General features: G+C 40.2%; 1 protein-coding gene across 30 annotated transcripts in view; it reads right to left on the bottom strand.

Moving 5' to 3' along the window:
• EPB41L3 (erythrocyte membrane protein band 4.1 like 3) overlaps positions 1-16,417 on the bottom strand; it is a 141,959-nt gene that overhangs the window by 65,761 nt on the left and 59,781 nt on the right. For 29 of the 30 annotated variants that reach the window (XM_027886349.1, XM_027886350.1, XM_027886347.1 and 26 more), the window contains one exon: positions 106-326. In XM_027886349.1, the coding sequence (XP_027742150.1) occupies positions 106-315 (210 nt within the window). In that variant the 5' untranslated portion in view covers positions 316-326. The remainder of the gene's footprint in view (positions 1-105; positions 327-16,417) is intronic. The other variant, XM_027886358.1, reaches the window with a different exon arrangement.

Raw genomic sequence — 16,417 nt, 5'->3', positions numbered from 1 at the left:
TATATATTTCCCCTCCTAACACACCAGACTCACTATTTCCCAGGAGCAGTAGGGGAGTACACAGCTACTTGCATGCAGTGAGGGTGCGTGCACGGGTTCCTTTACCTGCTCCTTTTTCACGGGTGTGCTGTGTGCTGCCACAGCCGAGAACTGCTCGAGTGCGTTTTGAGGTTCTTCACTTGGCTGCTCTTGCTGCTGTTGCTGCTGCTGCTGGTCCTGCGGCTGGGTCTCCGCTGCCCCTTGCTGCGCAGGGCTCTCCTGCTGGTCCTGCTCTTTATCCTTGGACTCAGAGTCCGATCCCGATTCTGTAGTCATGGTTGGTTATTCTGCAAAACAAGGTGAGCAGATCCACTGAGTACAATCTCATAGCTGTGAATTTGTAAGCTAGGCACAAAGTTTTAGTCTTAATATGCTCAGACCTTAAAGTGGCTATCACACTGGTCCGACCGGCATCCCCAGGAAAGCTTCCTTGGTGCAAAAGACCAGGTTTAAAGGCATCCATCCTCTAAGGAAGTGTGGTTTTCCATAAAATCTTATTTTACATTGTAATACACTGACATTATAGGACTTCTGTTCAAGTTAAATACAGAATACATAGTTCATAATTCATAAAGGGAGAGCAACATGTTGAGAAAAGCTTATGTCATAGAGGGCCCTAAATCCAGCAAAATCCACTGCAGTTCTAAAGCATGTGGAAACTTTTGAAACATTAAATCTTTTGTCCTTTACATTGAAGCCAACACAGTTTGAGTTCCTCAACATCTGCACTCTCTTTGGGAAATGTGCTCAAGTATTTTTGATGATTCCAGGCAACATACATTAATATGCTGGATTATTAATAATTGGACTCCATGATCGTAGAGGTCTTTTCCAACCTAAAGGATTCTGTGATTCTGCATAAGCTGGAAACATCTGATGTGGGCCCACCAACAGCAGTGCAAACACACAATTGCCCTTAAGCCCAGTTCTGTCCTTCCCACTTGAGTTCATCTACACTTCTGTCATTTCTAAGTGCTAGAGCATCCAAAAGAAAATATAAATACTTCCATTAAGTCATTTTAAGTGTTACATTTAAAATGAAGTGAATACAACTTTTCTTGAATGTGAGAAGCCTATGTTTGCACTTTGTTCAGTACTAAATAAAAATGAAAATATTAGCAAAGGTAATCTAAATCTTAACTATTTCAATTAAATACTTTGTTACAAATATGTGGTTGGCACCCAATTCTCAAACTATGTAAGAGCAAAACCAAACTTTGAAAAAATATTGTGATTTTGTATCAAAACAAGGATTTGAAAAAGCAGGCTTTGGGCCAGTTCAGCAAAGGGACTGTGCTTATATGTTTGTTACTCATATGTTCTCGGACCTTGTGAACTTTTCTTGAGCATTTTGCTTTTAAGCAGCTTGAAAACAAACCACTCTGCTGCAATCTATTTCTGTTCATCATCAGGACATGATTACTTTAACCTGGTAACCATAGCTACTGTGTAATTATAGGTGGTTCCACAGAATATACATCTGCTAACTCATCTGTTAGGAATTCACTACCGACTCCTAGAATACACTACAATGTTTACTAGTAGAAGTACGTTTATTATAGATCACAAGAAAAGTGAAGCACTTTTTTTTTCTTAAATGTTTAATAAGCTAAATTGTTTGACAGAAAATGTTTTAAATTAGGCCAATTACTACTTCCAAACTCACTTATGTATTCTGCACTTTCAAGGCTAAGCTCTCCAGTGAATGCATGCCTCTGTAGAGCAAAGCAAGTCACAGCATTCAGCCTGTGCTCAGCTTTTGCACTGCATGTGGGGACAGGGGTGCATGTTTCTACCCCCTGCAAGCCAAAACAGTACGAAATAGAAGCAGAACTAGAGAGCACACATGGCAGATTTATGCTTCAGGCCATATTTTCAAAGTACTAACGTGTGACACACTTGTTTAGGAACACATCATAAATTTCTACACTCAAACTTGGCACACACGTATAAAAACATGCCTTTTAAAATGCATTATTTTACAAATTGTCTTTAGTATCCTAAAAAAGCAATGATTAGCCTGGGCCTTAAAATGTGACAGTCAGAAAGGCGTTCACCTAATTGAACTTCAGCTTTCCATATCTGAGATGGTCACTTTAAATGTGGAGGAGAAAAACAGGCATTTCAGAGACTGATTCACCTGACCTATTTTAGATTCCTGCTTTAAGCTGAGATAAATCACATACTACTGCAACTTCGTCCAACTCGTTACGAAGGAACCCTAAGCAAGTTCCTCCAATGTAGATCACACAACCCATCCTCTACGTTCACTTCTCCTAAGCCACTCTTTTTTGCACGCTTTAAACATTAAATTCCAGAACAATGTTATTCTCTCAGAGTTTTGGTTTGCCCATCTGTCAATTCAACATGAAATAAACTATTCTTCATCTGATGCTGTCACGGTTGCCTTGAAAAGCACGCAGGCCTCCATGAATGTCCCAACTCTCCCCCAACACCATGTTTTGTACAAGCGTATGAAAATATGAAACGTAAATTAATCAAATAATTATTTCAATTAACTCAAATTATGTATTTGATTTTCTTTTCCAGAAACTACAGATTCAGAAGTAGCCAAAACCTAACTTACAGCTACAAAAATCATTGATCAAACAACACCAAAGAGGACCTATGACCAATACAGTGTGTAATGCATGAAAGTTGTAGCATCAAGTCTTTATTTTCCCCCCTCCTGGTATGAATTAGAATGGTGTAAATAAAAAGTAGCTATCATACTTGATGTTTAGAAAGAGGTAATAATCTCTATAGGATCGCATTGCCAAGCAATACAAAACAAAAGTCTGTCTTCCTTCGGCTTCCATCATCATGTCACTTGAAGCTCATTTTTGCACCCTGTGTAGCTTCTTTCCTAAGGACCATTTGTATCCTGGCTGTTTGCAAGCATGGAAACGCAGCCATTTAAACTAGCCCCATAAACCACAACTTCATGTAGCATGAAATAAAAACAAGTTTTACTTTTCCTGCCAGTTAAAATTTTGAATCTCAGGGAAAAACAAATGTGGTTCTTATATTCTTCTGGGACATTCCTGCATGAAACACAGCCTTACAATACTGAGTTACTCTCTAGGATTGGTTTTCTCTCCAGTTCCATGAATCCTTGCTGGCTTTAAGAGTGCTTTTTTAGAAAACTTTGTGTGCATTACCAAATCTTTTAGCATAAGAGATTCCCTGGATACAATATTACTGTCATTAGTTAGACAGCAGATGGATTTAATTAACCTTAGGTTACCCATTTCCAAATGTCTTTATTTCCCCTTGCATACATGTTTAATAACAAATACTGAGAACAAAATACTATCCATTTCATGCTGTTATCTTACAGGTGTAAATAGAGGCAAAGCAAACACATTGTGAATCCAATTTCTTACAAACTGCTCAGATGTATTGTTAAGATTTATCTCATTCCAACTAGTGCAGGTTGAAAATACATAAATTGCAAGACAGAAAACAATATTCCTCTCTCAGTGCAAACCAATAGTTTGCTTTGCCTTCCTCAGCAACAGCTGCTTATCCACACGAACTTTGGCAGCATTTCTTTTGTTATAAGTAGCAAAACAGTCCTCCTAGTAAGACGTAATTTCAGTCACTAGAAGAAATAACAGTAATCTTAAGAAATTCACCAACATAAATATTACTTTACCCGTGTATGCAGCAAACCTGACAGAATAGCTAGTAGTGTCTAAACATTTATCAAACATGTAGTTGGCTGAGAATTTCTTATTCTTATTTGATTAGTTTATTTACTGTACCTGGCTATGTACCAAAACCATGACTCTACTGTGAATTTCAGTACAGGAAGAACGAAATCACTGAATTTCCTTAAAAAGCTTTCCTGTTGCCAGCACAGCCTCCATATCAAATTCCCCTTTCCAGCACACAGAAAACAAACCAATGAAAAGAAACTGGGAGCACTACTTTACACAAATGAGGTAATACTATGCAAGCCAGATGTGGTCTTGGATAGCTAAGTTTTGGCTTACAACCCAGTGTTCAAAGATTTTAAAAGATTAGCTGAGTCCAAACTTAATGCAGATGATGCTAATACTGGATAGTTTGAGGCTAGAGTAAATTTGGCTACAGAATTCAATCAGAATGCAAATCAAGTCTTTTGACTAAAAGCGCGAGAGAGGGCAGAGGGGTGGGGAATTGGCCCAAAATTTGCTTATTTTAATCTATTACTAAAAATAAAGTTTAAAATGTATGTATTTTCAGCAGTGTAAAGTTTTAAAATATAAGTGTTTGAGTGCTGCAGATGAACAGATAAGAGACTATAAATATTCACATACTGTCAAGGTATTAAAACACAACTTCAAAAAACCAACATGACACTTAAAAATAATTTTATTAGGTCAAATCACAGAAAATAAAAATTTTCCTACCCTTACACTATACAAAGACATTACATAAGATTACAAAACCTGCAAACCACTTGCGCAAAAAGCCCTACATCCTAAAACCTTACGGCACGCCTAGACCTGGTTACCTTCAGCCATCAACCTACTGCAGCTTGGAAGATTACCCATTTCCATTACCAATTACTTCCTATGGACTTTAAACTCATAATTTCCTCTTCTCCATACGGGAAACAAAACCATGTTGTCTTCTATGTCACCTGGTCCCCTCCAGCAAGTGACAGTCACAATCTACTGTATACATTCATACGTTCAAAAATTTATTTGACACCCTACCTCCCATTCTCAAAGCACAGACCTGGGTTGCATCTACAGAGCAACAAAATTCACAGCTAATTGACAGCAGAGTCCACAGTTTAATTAACACAGCAGTCATTAATAAATTTTTATTTATATATAAATACATGCTAGTGAAAATACATGCTATATTAAGCAAACAGAAATCACATTAGAGAAGAAATTGCAAATTAATGCTGAATAAATTGTGATGTAATGAGAAAACAAAATTGAACCAAGTATAATTAAATGAACTATACATAGCCACTATTTCCTGCAATGCACAGATTAATGATTTACATTTAAATGCTTCTTTGATCTAATTAATTCTCTTTGTGGAAAGTTCTCCTTTAATTACAGTAATTTTTGAAGATTGTTATAAATCTTTGCAAAGATCCAAATTTGGAAGTTATGTAACAAAATAATGATTCCATACTTCAAAAATAATGTTCTGCATAATGAGAGACATATTTATCCAATAATGACGAGATGCCGATGAGAAGAGCATATGGAGAACAATATTGCTGCAATGAGCAGCAATGGAAATGCCAATATATGTTTCAAGAAAAGAATACACACCAGAACTCCAACTTCTAAGCTTGAAATATAAACTGTTTGCATCAAACTGCCTGAATTCTCAGCTCACTTTGTTCCAGTTGTGCTCCTTTTCAGGAAAACAACCATTTTCTGTTGATCCACTTTAAGTTGGGTGAGTTTTGCCTTCACATGCAGGAGGCACCCAAGCCACAAACATGTGGTGCATTGGCCCCAAAAGTTAAAACCAGCTCTTTCTTGACCCCTCACCATCCTTCAGTGCCAGCCAGGCCTTACAGAGGAGGCATCTCCCTGGCACTACAGTTACTCCAGTGGACACCAACAAGCCAAAGCGACTGCAAAGATGTATCCTAAAAGGACATCATTGGGAAACAGCCCTGAAAAAGACCACTCGATGCCCCCTCCCAACCACAAGCTCCTGTCACCTCTCTCATGCCAGACCAGTGTAATTTTGGGAGCCTGGTGGCTCAGCTGGGAGGGCTGAACCTTCCCAGCATGCAGAGGGAGAAGAAGCACTTCTCCTTCCAGCATCAGTGGGTACCCCATCTGTCCGACACGGCTGTGAGGTTCCAGCCCAGCAGGTGCAACCCTTATAGTTCAAGGCACAAACAATCTGGCTGTACTGAGAGTTTAGCATCACACCTTAAATGTATACATATAAGCATAAAACCATTAGAGTCAGGACATAAAAAAACCACAAACAAACAAGCAAACAAAAAAAAAAAAAAAGAAAAGAAAGTAAAAAAAGTCATAACAAAAGAGATAAGAGGAAAACCAAGAAAGGCACTGAGCATCAGGGTGAGGTGCCATTGTGCCAGCAAAGCAAGCTCCATGTTAAATGACTTAACAGATGTGGCAGCACAAGATGTGGGCCCAAACATAAGCGCACGAGGCAGACTGCAGGGAGGGCAGGAAGGTGTTAATCAACAATAATAAAAAAAGGCTGCTTGGAGGTGTTGCAAGACACAGCATGATTTAAAATATGTGTTTGGCCTGCTAGAAAGGTGCATGATACAGATTCCTTTTAAGTTTCCTGATAAAGACGAAAGAAGGAAAACTAGAGTTAACATCTGAGGAAGGAATCGCATAATCCAGAGGAGATAGAGAAGACATCTTAAAACCATCAGACACATCCTTCAGAGAGGAAAAAAAGGGACTGAAGATGTAAATTACCCATCAAGACCCAAAACTCCGCCATCTCAGGCACAACTGTGGTGGCACCACCACCAAACAAAAGTGCAGTAGAACATTTCTGGAGAGATTGTCCTTCACCTAGCAAGGCTGGGAACAGAAAGTGTCAGAAGCTTTTAAAGGACCTGGGAAGTAGGGGAATATACCAAAAAGGGATTATACACCAAAGCAGAACCAAGGACAAATGAACACAAAAGGAAATATGAAGACTAGGATACAACCTGACTTAAAATCACGAAGAGCTGTGGCAAACAATAAGAGAGTCTATAAACACATTAGAAGGAAAACGAGGCCTGTTACAGATCACAAGAAAGGATGAATTCTTCAATGCCTCATTTCAGAGCATCTAGCTGGGACCAGATAATGGGGGCATATTTCATTTGACGCAAAGGATGTGCAAGGGCAGGCTAGATGGAGTAAGGGAAGAACAGAGAAAACACATCAGTTGGCCAGCTGGTTTCAAGTCAGCAGGAACTACTGGAAATCTCCTTACGGTGCTTGGGAAACCACCATCAATCTTTGGTATCTCCATGACAGTGGTTAATGGTTTAGAGAGGCCAGGTAAGGACTAAAAGAAATTAAAAGACCAAACACAGCATCCAATCTTATAAAAGAAACAGAAAAGCCAGAAATTATAGCATGCTTTTAATACCAAAGTTACTGGAGTACACCGCTAAAGGATTTCTAATCCTGTAAAAATAATGAGATTAGGAACAAACCAAAACAAATAGCTAATATTATTGTATCAAAAATTCATGTCAAACTCGAGTAATGTTTCCCTTGCTCTCTCTGACGGGACATCTGTCCCAGCTGATAAAAAGGAAGTAGAGTAGTACAGATGACAGAGCCTATCTTTAGAAAGGCTTTTAAAACAGCCCCACATGACTTTTCCATGAGTGAACTATGGAAACAGTTTCCATTATTACAAGAAAAAGGGTGAAAAAAAGGTGTGGAAGCGATCAAAAGCCCCAAACCCTAGCCTGCAGTTAGCAGCATGATAACAATCTGTGAAAACTTATTGATTTGGAGAATCACAGCCATTTGAGGATCAGTGAAGGAGGGGAGAGTGCCTGATCCATGCTCAGCAACAAACTGGGGAGGTTGGGACACACCGCTGGCATCCTCACCCAACCTAAAGAAGAGAAAAGCATATATATGCTGAATCCAACTACATTCCTATAAGAATAACAGCAGCAGGAGTGGAGACCCCAGAAGTTAAAAGTGATGAGGAAGATATGTGTTAGGCAGCAGGAATGAAGCAGCTTGAGAGTCTGAAGTTACATGTTAAGCAAGGCGAATTCCTGTCAACATAATGCTGGAGATGTTCTGCCCTCTGCAGCACCAGGGAAAAGTATACAGCATATCGTATTTCAGCTTGGGATTCATATTTTTTGCAAAATATGCACTAAACAGTGTCAAGAAGGGAGTAGGAAGAACAATAGCACCTTTAAGAAATGCGATCTGTGGAAAAAGGTTTAACGAGCAGGATTTTTTTTACTCTGGGAAAGGGAACAGAAAGGGAGGCTGATAAGAGCCTTGCAATACATACAAACTTCTTGCAGACAGAAATTAATCAAGCATTTGCTAACAGCGAAGCAAGAACCTGAATTGGCATCAAGTGGGATTTAGAGTAGACAGCATATCAACTGTAATGACAGTCAGGAAGAGGTTATCTATAGATGTGTGGAGTCATCATGGGACACTTACATACAGATAAAAAGGAACAGCAAAATTCTCTGTTTGCAACTTAATAAAGCATAAAATACTAAAATTTTATTGATTTTGCTACCCCTTCCACTTGAGTTGGCAACTCTAAATTCACAAAATGCATATTGCTTCTGTTTCAGAGCACCCAGACACACAGGATAACATTTTTGTTTCCTGTTTACCTTTCATTTCTGCAATTCAGTAAAACTACCTGGGTTTGTTTTCCCATCTGGATGGGTGTCTTCCCCTGCAAGAAAACCCAGAATCACTGCCATTTTTGCTGCCCTTCCTGCATGCAAGTTTAATGAAAAATATGACTGACTGGATTTCCTGAAAGCACCAGATCCTCTTTTGGAGGTCATAACACCTAAAGCACCCCAAGGCTACCCTAATTTCTGTACAGGACAAGAAAAATCAGGCCACCATAACATGCTTTGGCTCATTTTTTCCTGTCCTGCTGATCCAAGCAGTTTTCCCTATGGGCAAACATTGATTTACCAGAGGAAGAAGCAAATTGCATTCTCCCACCAGACTCTCTTTTCAGGTCTGCAGGCACGGGGTGAAGTTGCCACTGCACCTTTCCCTGCATCCAGAGTGGGGGCTGGCTCTGCCCCCCTCATCCCCCACTGCCAAGATTCATCCACCAGCTCCAAAAGCAGGTTTGATCACAGCCACTGCTCACATCAGTTCCTGCAGACAGCTCCCATCTGGAGGAGCACACACAAGCTGGCAAGCACGTACCTTTCTGCGAGTACTGAGTGTAAACACAGAAGTGCACAGTGATTAAACCCAAATCCGACAGTTATTTAATTCGTTTAGAAAATAACAACCAACCCCACCAAAAAAACTAAAAGGTAAAAGGAGAACTCATGAGAAACACGATAAATTGCTGCTTACAACAGACTTCAACAAAGCATCTGTTCACCAAAACCCTTTAACCTGAAGAAATATTGCAAGTGCAGAAAGGTAAGGGGAACCAGAAATAATACACAAATAACTTGATAAATATGTATGGTGAGAAACAACAGGTAATTACAGGGAGTAGGCAGATGTGAGGAGGAGGAGGAGAAGGAAATGAAGGAACCAGTAATGGAGACTACAGCAGCATCCCACAGATGTTGGTCTAGAGAGAACTGCATAGAAACACCCTTAATTTCACCCCTTTCCTCATTTCAGTTACAAAAACCCTAGGCAAAAAAAGCCCCTAAGCCCCAGCAAAACTGCTTATAGTGTTGTGATGAAAACCAATTGATAAATGTTTCATTCAGAAACTAGAAAGGCAAGAAAGACCTCTCAATGGTACACCCTGATTTTCTGCAGACAAGTGACTTTGATTACTTGGGTTACATTTACATGAAGTTTTGACCTTTCTAAACTGCTCTGGAGCCAAATGTTCACATGGGGTTCCCTGTGAATCATTCACTATTTAAAAATTACATTTAATGTCACAGAGGCTGAGTGCTTTAGGCATCACATCATTAAAGTTCATATTCTCATATTGAGCATAAAATACAATGAATTCAAAATTTAACAAAAAAAAAAATAAAGAGTTGCATGAGTTGCTAACACATGGCAGGTGTGCTACATTATCACACTACCCTCAGGCCAAAATACTGTAACACCTGTGAACAATATTTTCTGTTTCATACACTACCTAAATAGACTGTGCTCCAGTGCTCCCAAGCTGGTGACCTGACTAACCTCACAGAAACACGGGAATCAGACAGGCAAGGTACAGATCAGAGCATCAAGCCCATCTCCTCCAAGGGCTTCTGACTCCCTCCTAGCAGACATTTGTCTTTCTAGCTCAGGTGATGGAAGAGACCACAAAGTAAAAAAGAAATCAATTGTAATTTAAAATATCAACCTGAATTTTCTGATTTCTTGGACATCTTACTAACTAGAATTCAGCAATGAAAGCAGATGGTTTTTTACTTCATTTTACTGAGTAGTGCTTGAAAAAGTCACAAAGGGCTGCTCACTGATGAATTAAACCTTCCCCAGCCTACCACTTGTAAAAGCAATGCAGTATTATAAATTTTTGTGCATTTTTTTGCAGTGACTGGGTATTTTCCCCCCATTTTTATGGATTGGAGGGGATTCATTTTTACATTTTTGTAGCTTTGACTCCAATCCAGAGTGGCTCAGAGGAAGAAAGGAAGCAGAGAAGACGGACATTTTGTAGGAAGCTGCCTAACATCTCTCTCAATTGGCCACAGCCATTACCATTGTCCACTGCTGCTCCATCCTGTCAAGACACACATCAGCACTGTGGCTGCAATCTCTGCTCCCAGCTCCATACAGCTTCACAGGCATTGCTGCATTGCTGCCCTGCAGCACACTCAGCTTCAGGAGGCCACACTGTTTTCCATAACTCTCCCCAGAACAGAGCCTTTTAAGTTTTTTAAGGTGGTCATCATTCCTTTCTTTGTGGAGGCAGGTGTGACATGGGTCATGCAAGGCAGAGCTCTTAAGAAATGGCTTCTCCCACAGCATCTCAGAGCAGTGCCTGCTCTTCATCACTGGGGAGCTCCAGGTGTTCCTGAATGCTGGATTAAAATAACTGCTAAAACTTCAAAAACTAAGGCAGACACAAAAGGAAGGAAGAACTTGTAGGTAGTGAAAAAACAACAACAGAGGAACCATCCTGAAACCTAGTTAAAGGCTGCTCTATGCAAGGAGAACCAACAGGCTAAGGCCTTGGAACAAAAGTGCTCCTACTTCATCTTCGTTTTTTTTTGTTCCCTCTGATACTAACACTAATTTTTTCAACTTTTGAAGGCACTAAAGGGGGCTGATGCAGTAAGGCTACATGGGGAGGCATCACAGTGTGTTTAGTCATAACAGCTTTTGTTTTCCTGAAATGGATTATTAATTTCATATTTAGATATTAATCTCATGGGCATTCATGTCAGTTTTGAAGGTAAAACACATCCTGTAATACCACCTAATAAACTTTCCAATTTGGAGCACAGCATCAGCAAACCAGCAATTCTCCAAAACCAAACCCGTGGCATCAGACAATAGCTTTTTATATTTAAACTCCTCTGGGATCGCCATGCTCCCCAGAGCTTTAATTACCTGCTACAGATTACAAAAATACTGTTAATTTGGCACTGGCAGCTATCCCATGACACCTGTGCTCCAGGTGACACTGTCACTGCAAAAACAGTCTCCCAGCCACCTTTTAAAATGCAGTTCAATATTTTCCCCCCAAAACTGAAACACACATACTAGCAGTCTGCTCTAACGCCTCATAGCCACCAGCTGTTAAATAATGTGTTGGATGCAAACCAAGATCTGAGGATGGTGTAGGAGCAGGGACTTCTAGGAATGAATCAGTCAGAGTGGAAAGGCATGGATGACAAGAATATTTACGGTGGATCCAGGCATCTGTAGAGTGATCTCACTTAAAATCAGAGAATAAGCGGGATTCTCTCCCAGCTTCAGTTACACTTTGGTTACATGTTTTAGAACCATTTTAGTTACACATTTCCAAAGTGCAGGAAGGTCGCGCATATGTTGTCCCAATGCATACCAGTTAAGTCCTTTGCATGATGAGCTCTACATGGAATTAAGAGAAAGCTTTCTGTGTCTTCACATAACATCCCAATAAAGCCAAAAACCTTTCACCATCTGTGCAGCTAAACTATGAGGATTTGCAGATCATCATCCAATACGGCCTGACAAAGAAAATAGCTATCTTTAAAGAGGCTCTAACCCTTTTTACCTATTAAACCCTGAAATGCTCTACATACACATACATAGTAATTACATTATATACTCCTGACCCAGTGTTCTACTGGATTATGCTGGCGCTGAAGATGGATGTCACCAGATCTGGCAACTCCTCCGTGACGTGTATGACCTTCTTAGAGTTCAGACACATAGAAGCGACAGCAGCTCAGAGAGGACAGAAGGGTTTGAGGCAATGGGGACAGACAGGTGGCTTTAAGTGTCCCCACAAGACAGTGGTAAGAAAAAAATGGGGGAGGACATAAATAAGAAGAAAGTAGGAAGTTGCAATAATGCAGCTTAATCACAAAAGCTAAGAGTAAGAGGGAATGGACAGACCCTTGCAGCAAAAAAAAAGGAAGAAAAGCTCTTTGCAGCTTTTAAATCATGGGGGTTTCAAAAAAGTAAGTAATGCAAATCTTGGTTACTCAACAGGAATTGAGTATTTAAAATAATAAAAAAAAATCTACTCTGTATTGATAATTTAAAAGCAGAACAAAAGGTGTGATCCCCTAACTGAGGAACAAAAGACTTTACAACCTGCATTATTTCCTTCCCCACATACTTTTCCTTATACATACCTCAGCTAAATATTTGATTATGTGTTTTTAAGGCTACAAACCACTAATTTCTTAACTCCTGAATAATCCAAACAATCTACCTTAATTTAAGGGAGAATCCTGCAATTCAGAAACAGAGTGAAAGACTGATACCAGCCTCTATTCAGAGTGCTGAGTTTCCAACTTCTCTCACAAGCTAACCATATAAGTGCTCAAATCAACAAAACAAGTCCACGAACAGTAGCTTCTTCCATCCTTCCTCCTGATGCTGTGCAGGACCCAATGCAAGACTCTCTGGGCAAGTGACAAAGGACTGCTGTGCATTGCTATCTAATGATGATTTTATGCCAATTTATTTTTTTTTTCAGTACCCTTCAGGTCACAGTACATAAAATTCAACTCATTTATATACCCTAGTATGCGGTAGTGTGTGTGGGGGGGGTGTGGGGGAAAAGGTAACTGGGTAACTGTCTCACTCCTTACTGGAAAGATTTGCCTAAGAAGGTATTTATAATTTCAAATTCTAATACATCAAAAAATTGGATACCTTAGTGCACAATTCAACATTCTCAGAAGCTAATAAACATGCAGAAAATACCAAGAGTTACTCCTTACTGCATCATAAATGGTGGCTCAACAACAAAAAACTTCTAATAGCTATGCCTGATGCTAGATTAATGACAGAGTTGCGTTTCACCTCTCCTTCCCCTCTTCTGCTCACTCTGCAGTCTGTTTTCTGTGGGGACACAAATCTCCATGCCAATATTCACATGGCCATTACATATGAACTAAAAAATGAATGAGGTAATCCACCCCCTCCCTGGATGTCATGAATGCCCCAGGGAAGCAGTACCCTGCAGCTGGGCTCCAACCCACTCTGCTCTGTCCCCTCCGTTACATGCGTGTGTTTTACCACATCTGGGGCCACAGAAACTTGACCCCTAAGAAATAATTGTTTCAAAGGTTTCCAAAGAATCAACAAACCTACTAATCCTTCTCCCAGTTCCAGAACAGCATTAATTATTCCTACAGCAGCAGTTATCACAGTTTTTTGGAGAGAGACAGCCACGCAAGCACACCAAAAGCACCACCACCAAATCAAGCACATCGGATACGTGCTGGATCTTAATTAGGGGACTTGTCTTGCATACTGACATCAATGCTCTATGCTCCCCTTCTCAGCTTCCTTTGTCTAAACTCTGCCTGGTATATATTTATGTCACCTTTTACCAAAATCCCACAATACTGAATTTTCCATGTTCCTCACAGGCCATATATTCTACTGCTTTCCTCGCCTTACTGTTAACAAAAATTTTCCCAAATGTCTGACCTAATTCTTCCTACTTGAAATGTAGGCACACTCCTCCTCACCCTGACGACAGTGGATGTGTAACATGGCCTTGCAGCTTGCAGACGGCTGCTGTTCGTCCCTCAGACCACTGTCTCTTCTGGCAAGTCCTATTTTTAGTCCTCTCTCAGGCACTTTCTCCTCTCCTCTGTTCTCTTTCCCATCAGTCCACCTCTCTTCCGAGCAATAGCCTCCAAACCCTACTTTCAGCTGAAGATCAACTGTGCTTACTGGTGCTGAACAGCTTGGAAGGATGGTTTTATACCTGAAAACAATACTCTTTATACTTTCTGCTGGCAAAGAGCTCAATAATTTCACCATATTATGACAGTTATCAACTTAGTTTTAACCTCTGATCTACCGAAAATCCCACACTGTTTTCTCCAAACTCGTGCCTAAAGATCTCCCAAGTGGAAGATAGCTATCCTAATTACATTATGTTCAACAAAAAGTAAGGAAAAAACCCCTAACTTACAGGGTAAATATTATTTGATTTTTTTTTTCATTTTATACTTAACAAGTCTCTTCTCTTGTGCTGGGTATCATCAAAAAAGCAAAGTATTTATTGCTGTAAAAGATCTAGTTTCAGTGACAAAGTGCACATGATTTTTATCAGAATGACTGAAGCTCCCTGGATCCAAAGTACATTCATGAAAACATTTCTAATTTCACCTATACCTTCCATCCATGCCGACATACACACTCCACCTCCTTGACAGGTCTTGAGGGCATTAGCAATTTGGCTAGGCTGACCCCTCAGCACGTTTGCTGTAGTGGTTTTGTGGGAGCAGAGGACATCATCCAAAAAACACAGGAACTCAACACTCTCGTCCGCTTTCAAGAGCCACAGGGCCATTAAGGTGACCTGAGTGGCAGTGCTAGCAGTGTCGTAACTTATTAATAAATTGAGAGCAAGCTCACATCTGCTAGGAATGGAAAGTCTAGTCTACCTCATTTTACAGTCTTTAGCTGAGTTGAGCACATTAAAATATGTATTACTTCTGTCTACCTGTCACTTCTTGTAACATGCTTAGGTGAACCCATGGCTGCAAGCCAGAGCCCAAACTGTTTCAACACAAGCAGTGCTTTTGGGGGAAAGTTATTTGCAACATAAGTGTCAGGTTCCTCTCAGTATGCTAGCAAATGTATGCCTCAACCCTCAACGAACCAAAAGTTAAATCGGGAGGAAAGACTCCAATTTCAGCTTAATCTGGGAATCATAATACACTCATGAAATGAACTGCATGCTCTGCTTGTAGCTCATGCTCCAATGAAAAAAAATGGAAAAACCAAAAGAGTGATTGAGGCTGATTCCTTTAGCATGTATTTTAAAAACGATTTTGATATCAGGGTTTCTTAAGAGGGAACAAAACCCCAGCCTACATTACATCATTAAGGAGAATATCATCTCTTCCTACCTTTGGTACCGACAGTAAATATGCCATGGGGACACAAAACCACAAAAAGGGCTGACAGGCCAATATAGGATATTGCTTCATTCCAACCCATTGCTAGACAATGGCTGGCATTCAGACAACTGAAAACTTGCAGAGAAGCTAGTTCAAGCTGGCTTAAGTGGATGCAAGTGTGGACTTGGATATTTAGGAGTTCTTAAGAAGAAAAGCAGCTTGCAGTATTTCAGGGTGGGGTTCTGAGACTTTCTTTTTTGTCTGATCCGTTAGTGGTAAATAAGACAGGGAATATGGCAGGGTCATTTGTGCTCAGAACTGCATCTAAGCCTCAGAATTACAGCTGTAATTAATGGGGTTTCCAAGCTGGGGGGAGAGGGGAGGAATCAACTGAGGAAAAAAAACCCTGAACCAAAACCACTTAGAAAACCCAAGCAGCCTGCAGAGTAAGCAAGTAAGGGATTTCTTCTCTTGCTCACACACAAGCATACAATCAAGGGCACGACTTCCAAAATACACATATTTTAGGTTCTTCCCCGTTTCACCCCATTTATAATCTTTTACAGGCTCGTAAAAGCATGCTGCCTTCAAAAAGATAAGGGTTTTTTATTTCTTATTATTTCATCTGCAGTTCAGCACACGGATTGACCTGTGCTGACATAACCTTAAGTAAAACAGGTTCAAGTATGCATTTTCACCATTCCTAAAGTGAGCTCTATTTTATTAGGGGTTTTTTTCTTTCTCCTTTCCCTTCGCTCACACTTCAGAAGAGAGGAAATGCCTGCTGTGAATTCTTGTCCAGCATTTTAAATACCACATAAAACGCTTTCTTTCCAATGCAAGACAGCTTCCCATGGACCGTAAGCTTTCCAAGAACAAGAGGTGTAAATACCTCTGTCCTTCCTCAGTGAGTGGGAAGCAGTTGAGCCAGAGAGGGAGACCACAGGCCCTATGTGCCACAGCACTTACCCAGCACTCATGCTCATGCCAGCAAGGACAGAAAACACCACCGGCAGATAACCAGCCACTTCACTCAACCACCCAGCTCCAGTTGTAAACAAAACTGGCAAGCACCCAAAAAATACCAATTTTTTATAAGAAGATCATTCATTTATTTTTAAAGCAATAAATTATACTACTCTATACATCACAGCCATACATTCATTA

This window comes from Empidonax traillii, unplaced genomic scaffold (genome assembly GCF_003031625.1).
Source record: "Empidonax traillii isolate 1590-97213 ecotype Southwest subspecies unplaced genomic scaffold, ASM303162v1 scaffold186:size1492175, whole genome shotgun sequence".
Taxonomy (NCBI): Eukaryota; Metazoa; Chordata; class Aves; order Passeriformes; family Tyrannidae; genus Empidonax; species Empidonax traillii.
This window is presented reverse-complemented; position numbering and strand designations above follow the sequence as displayed.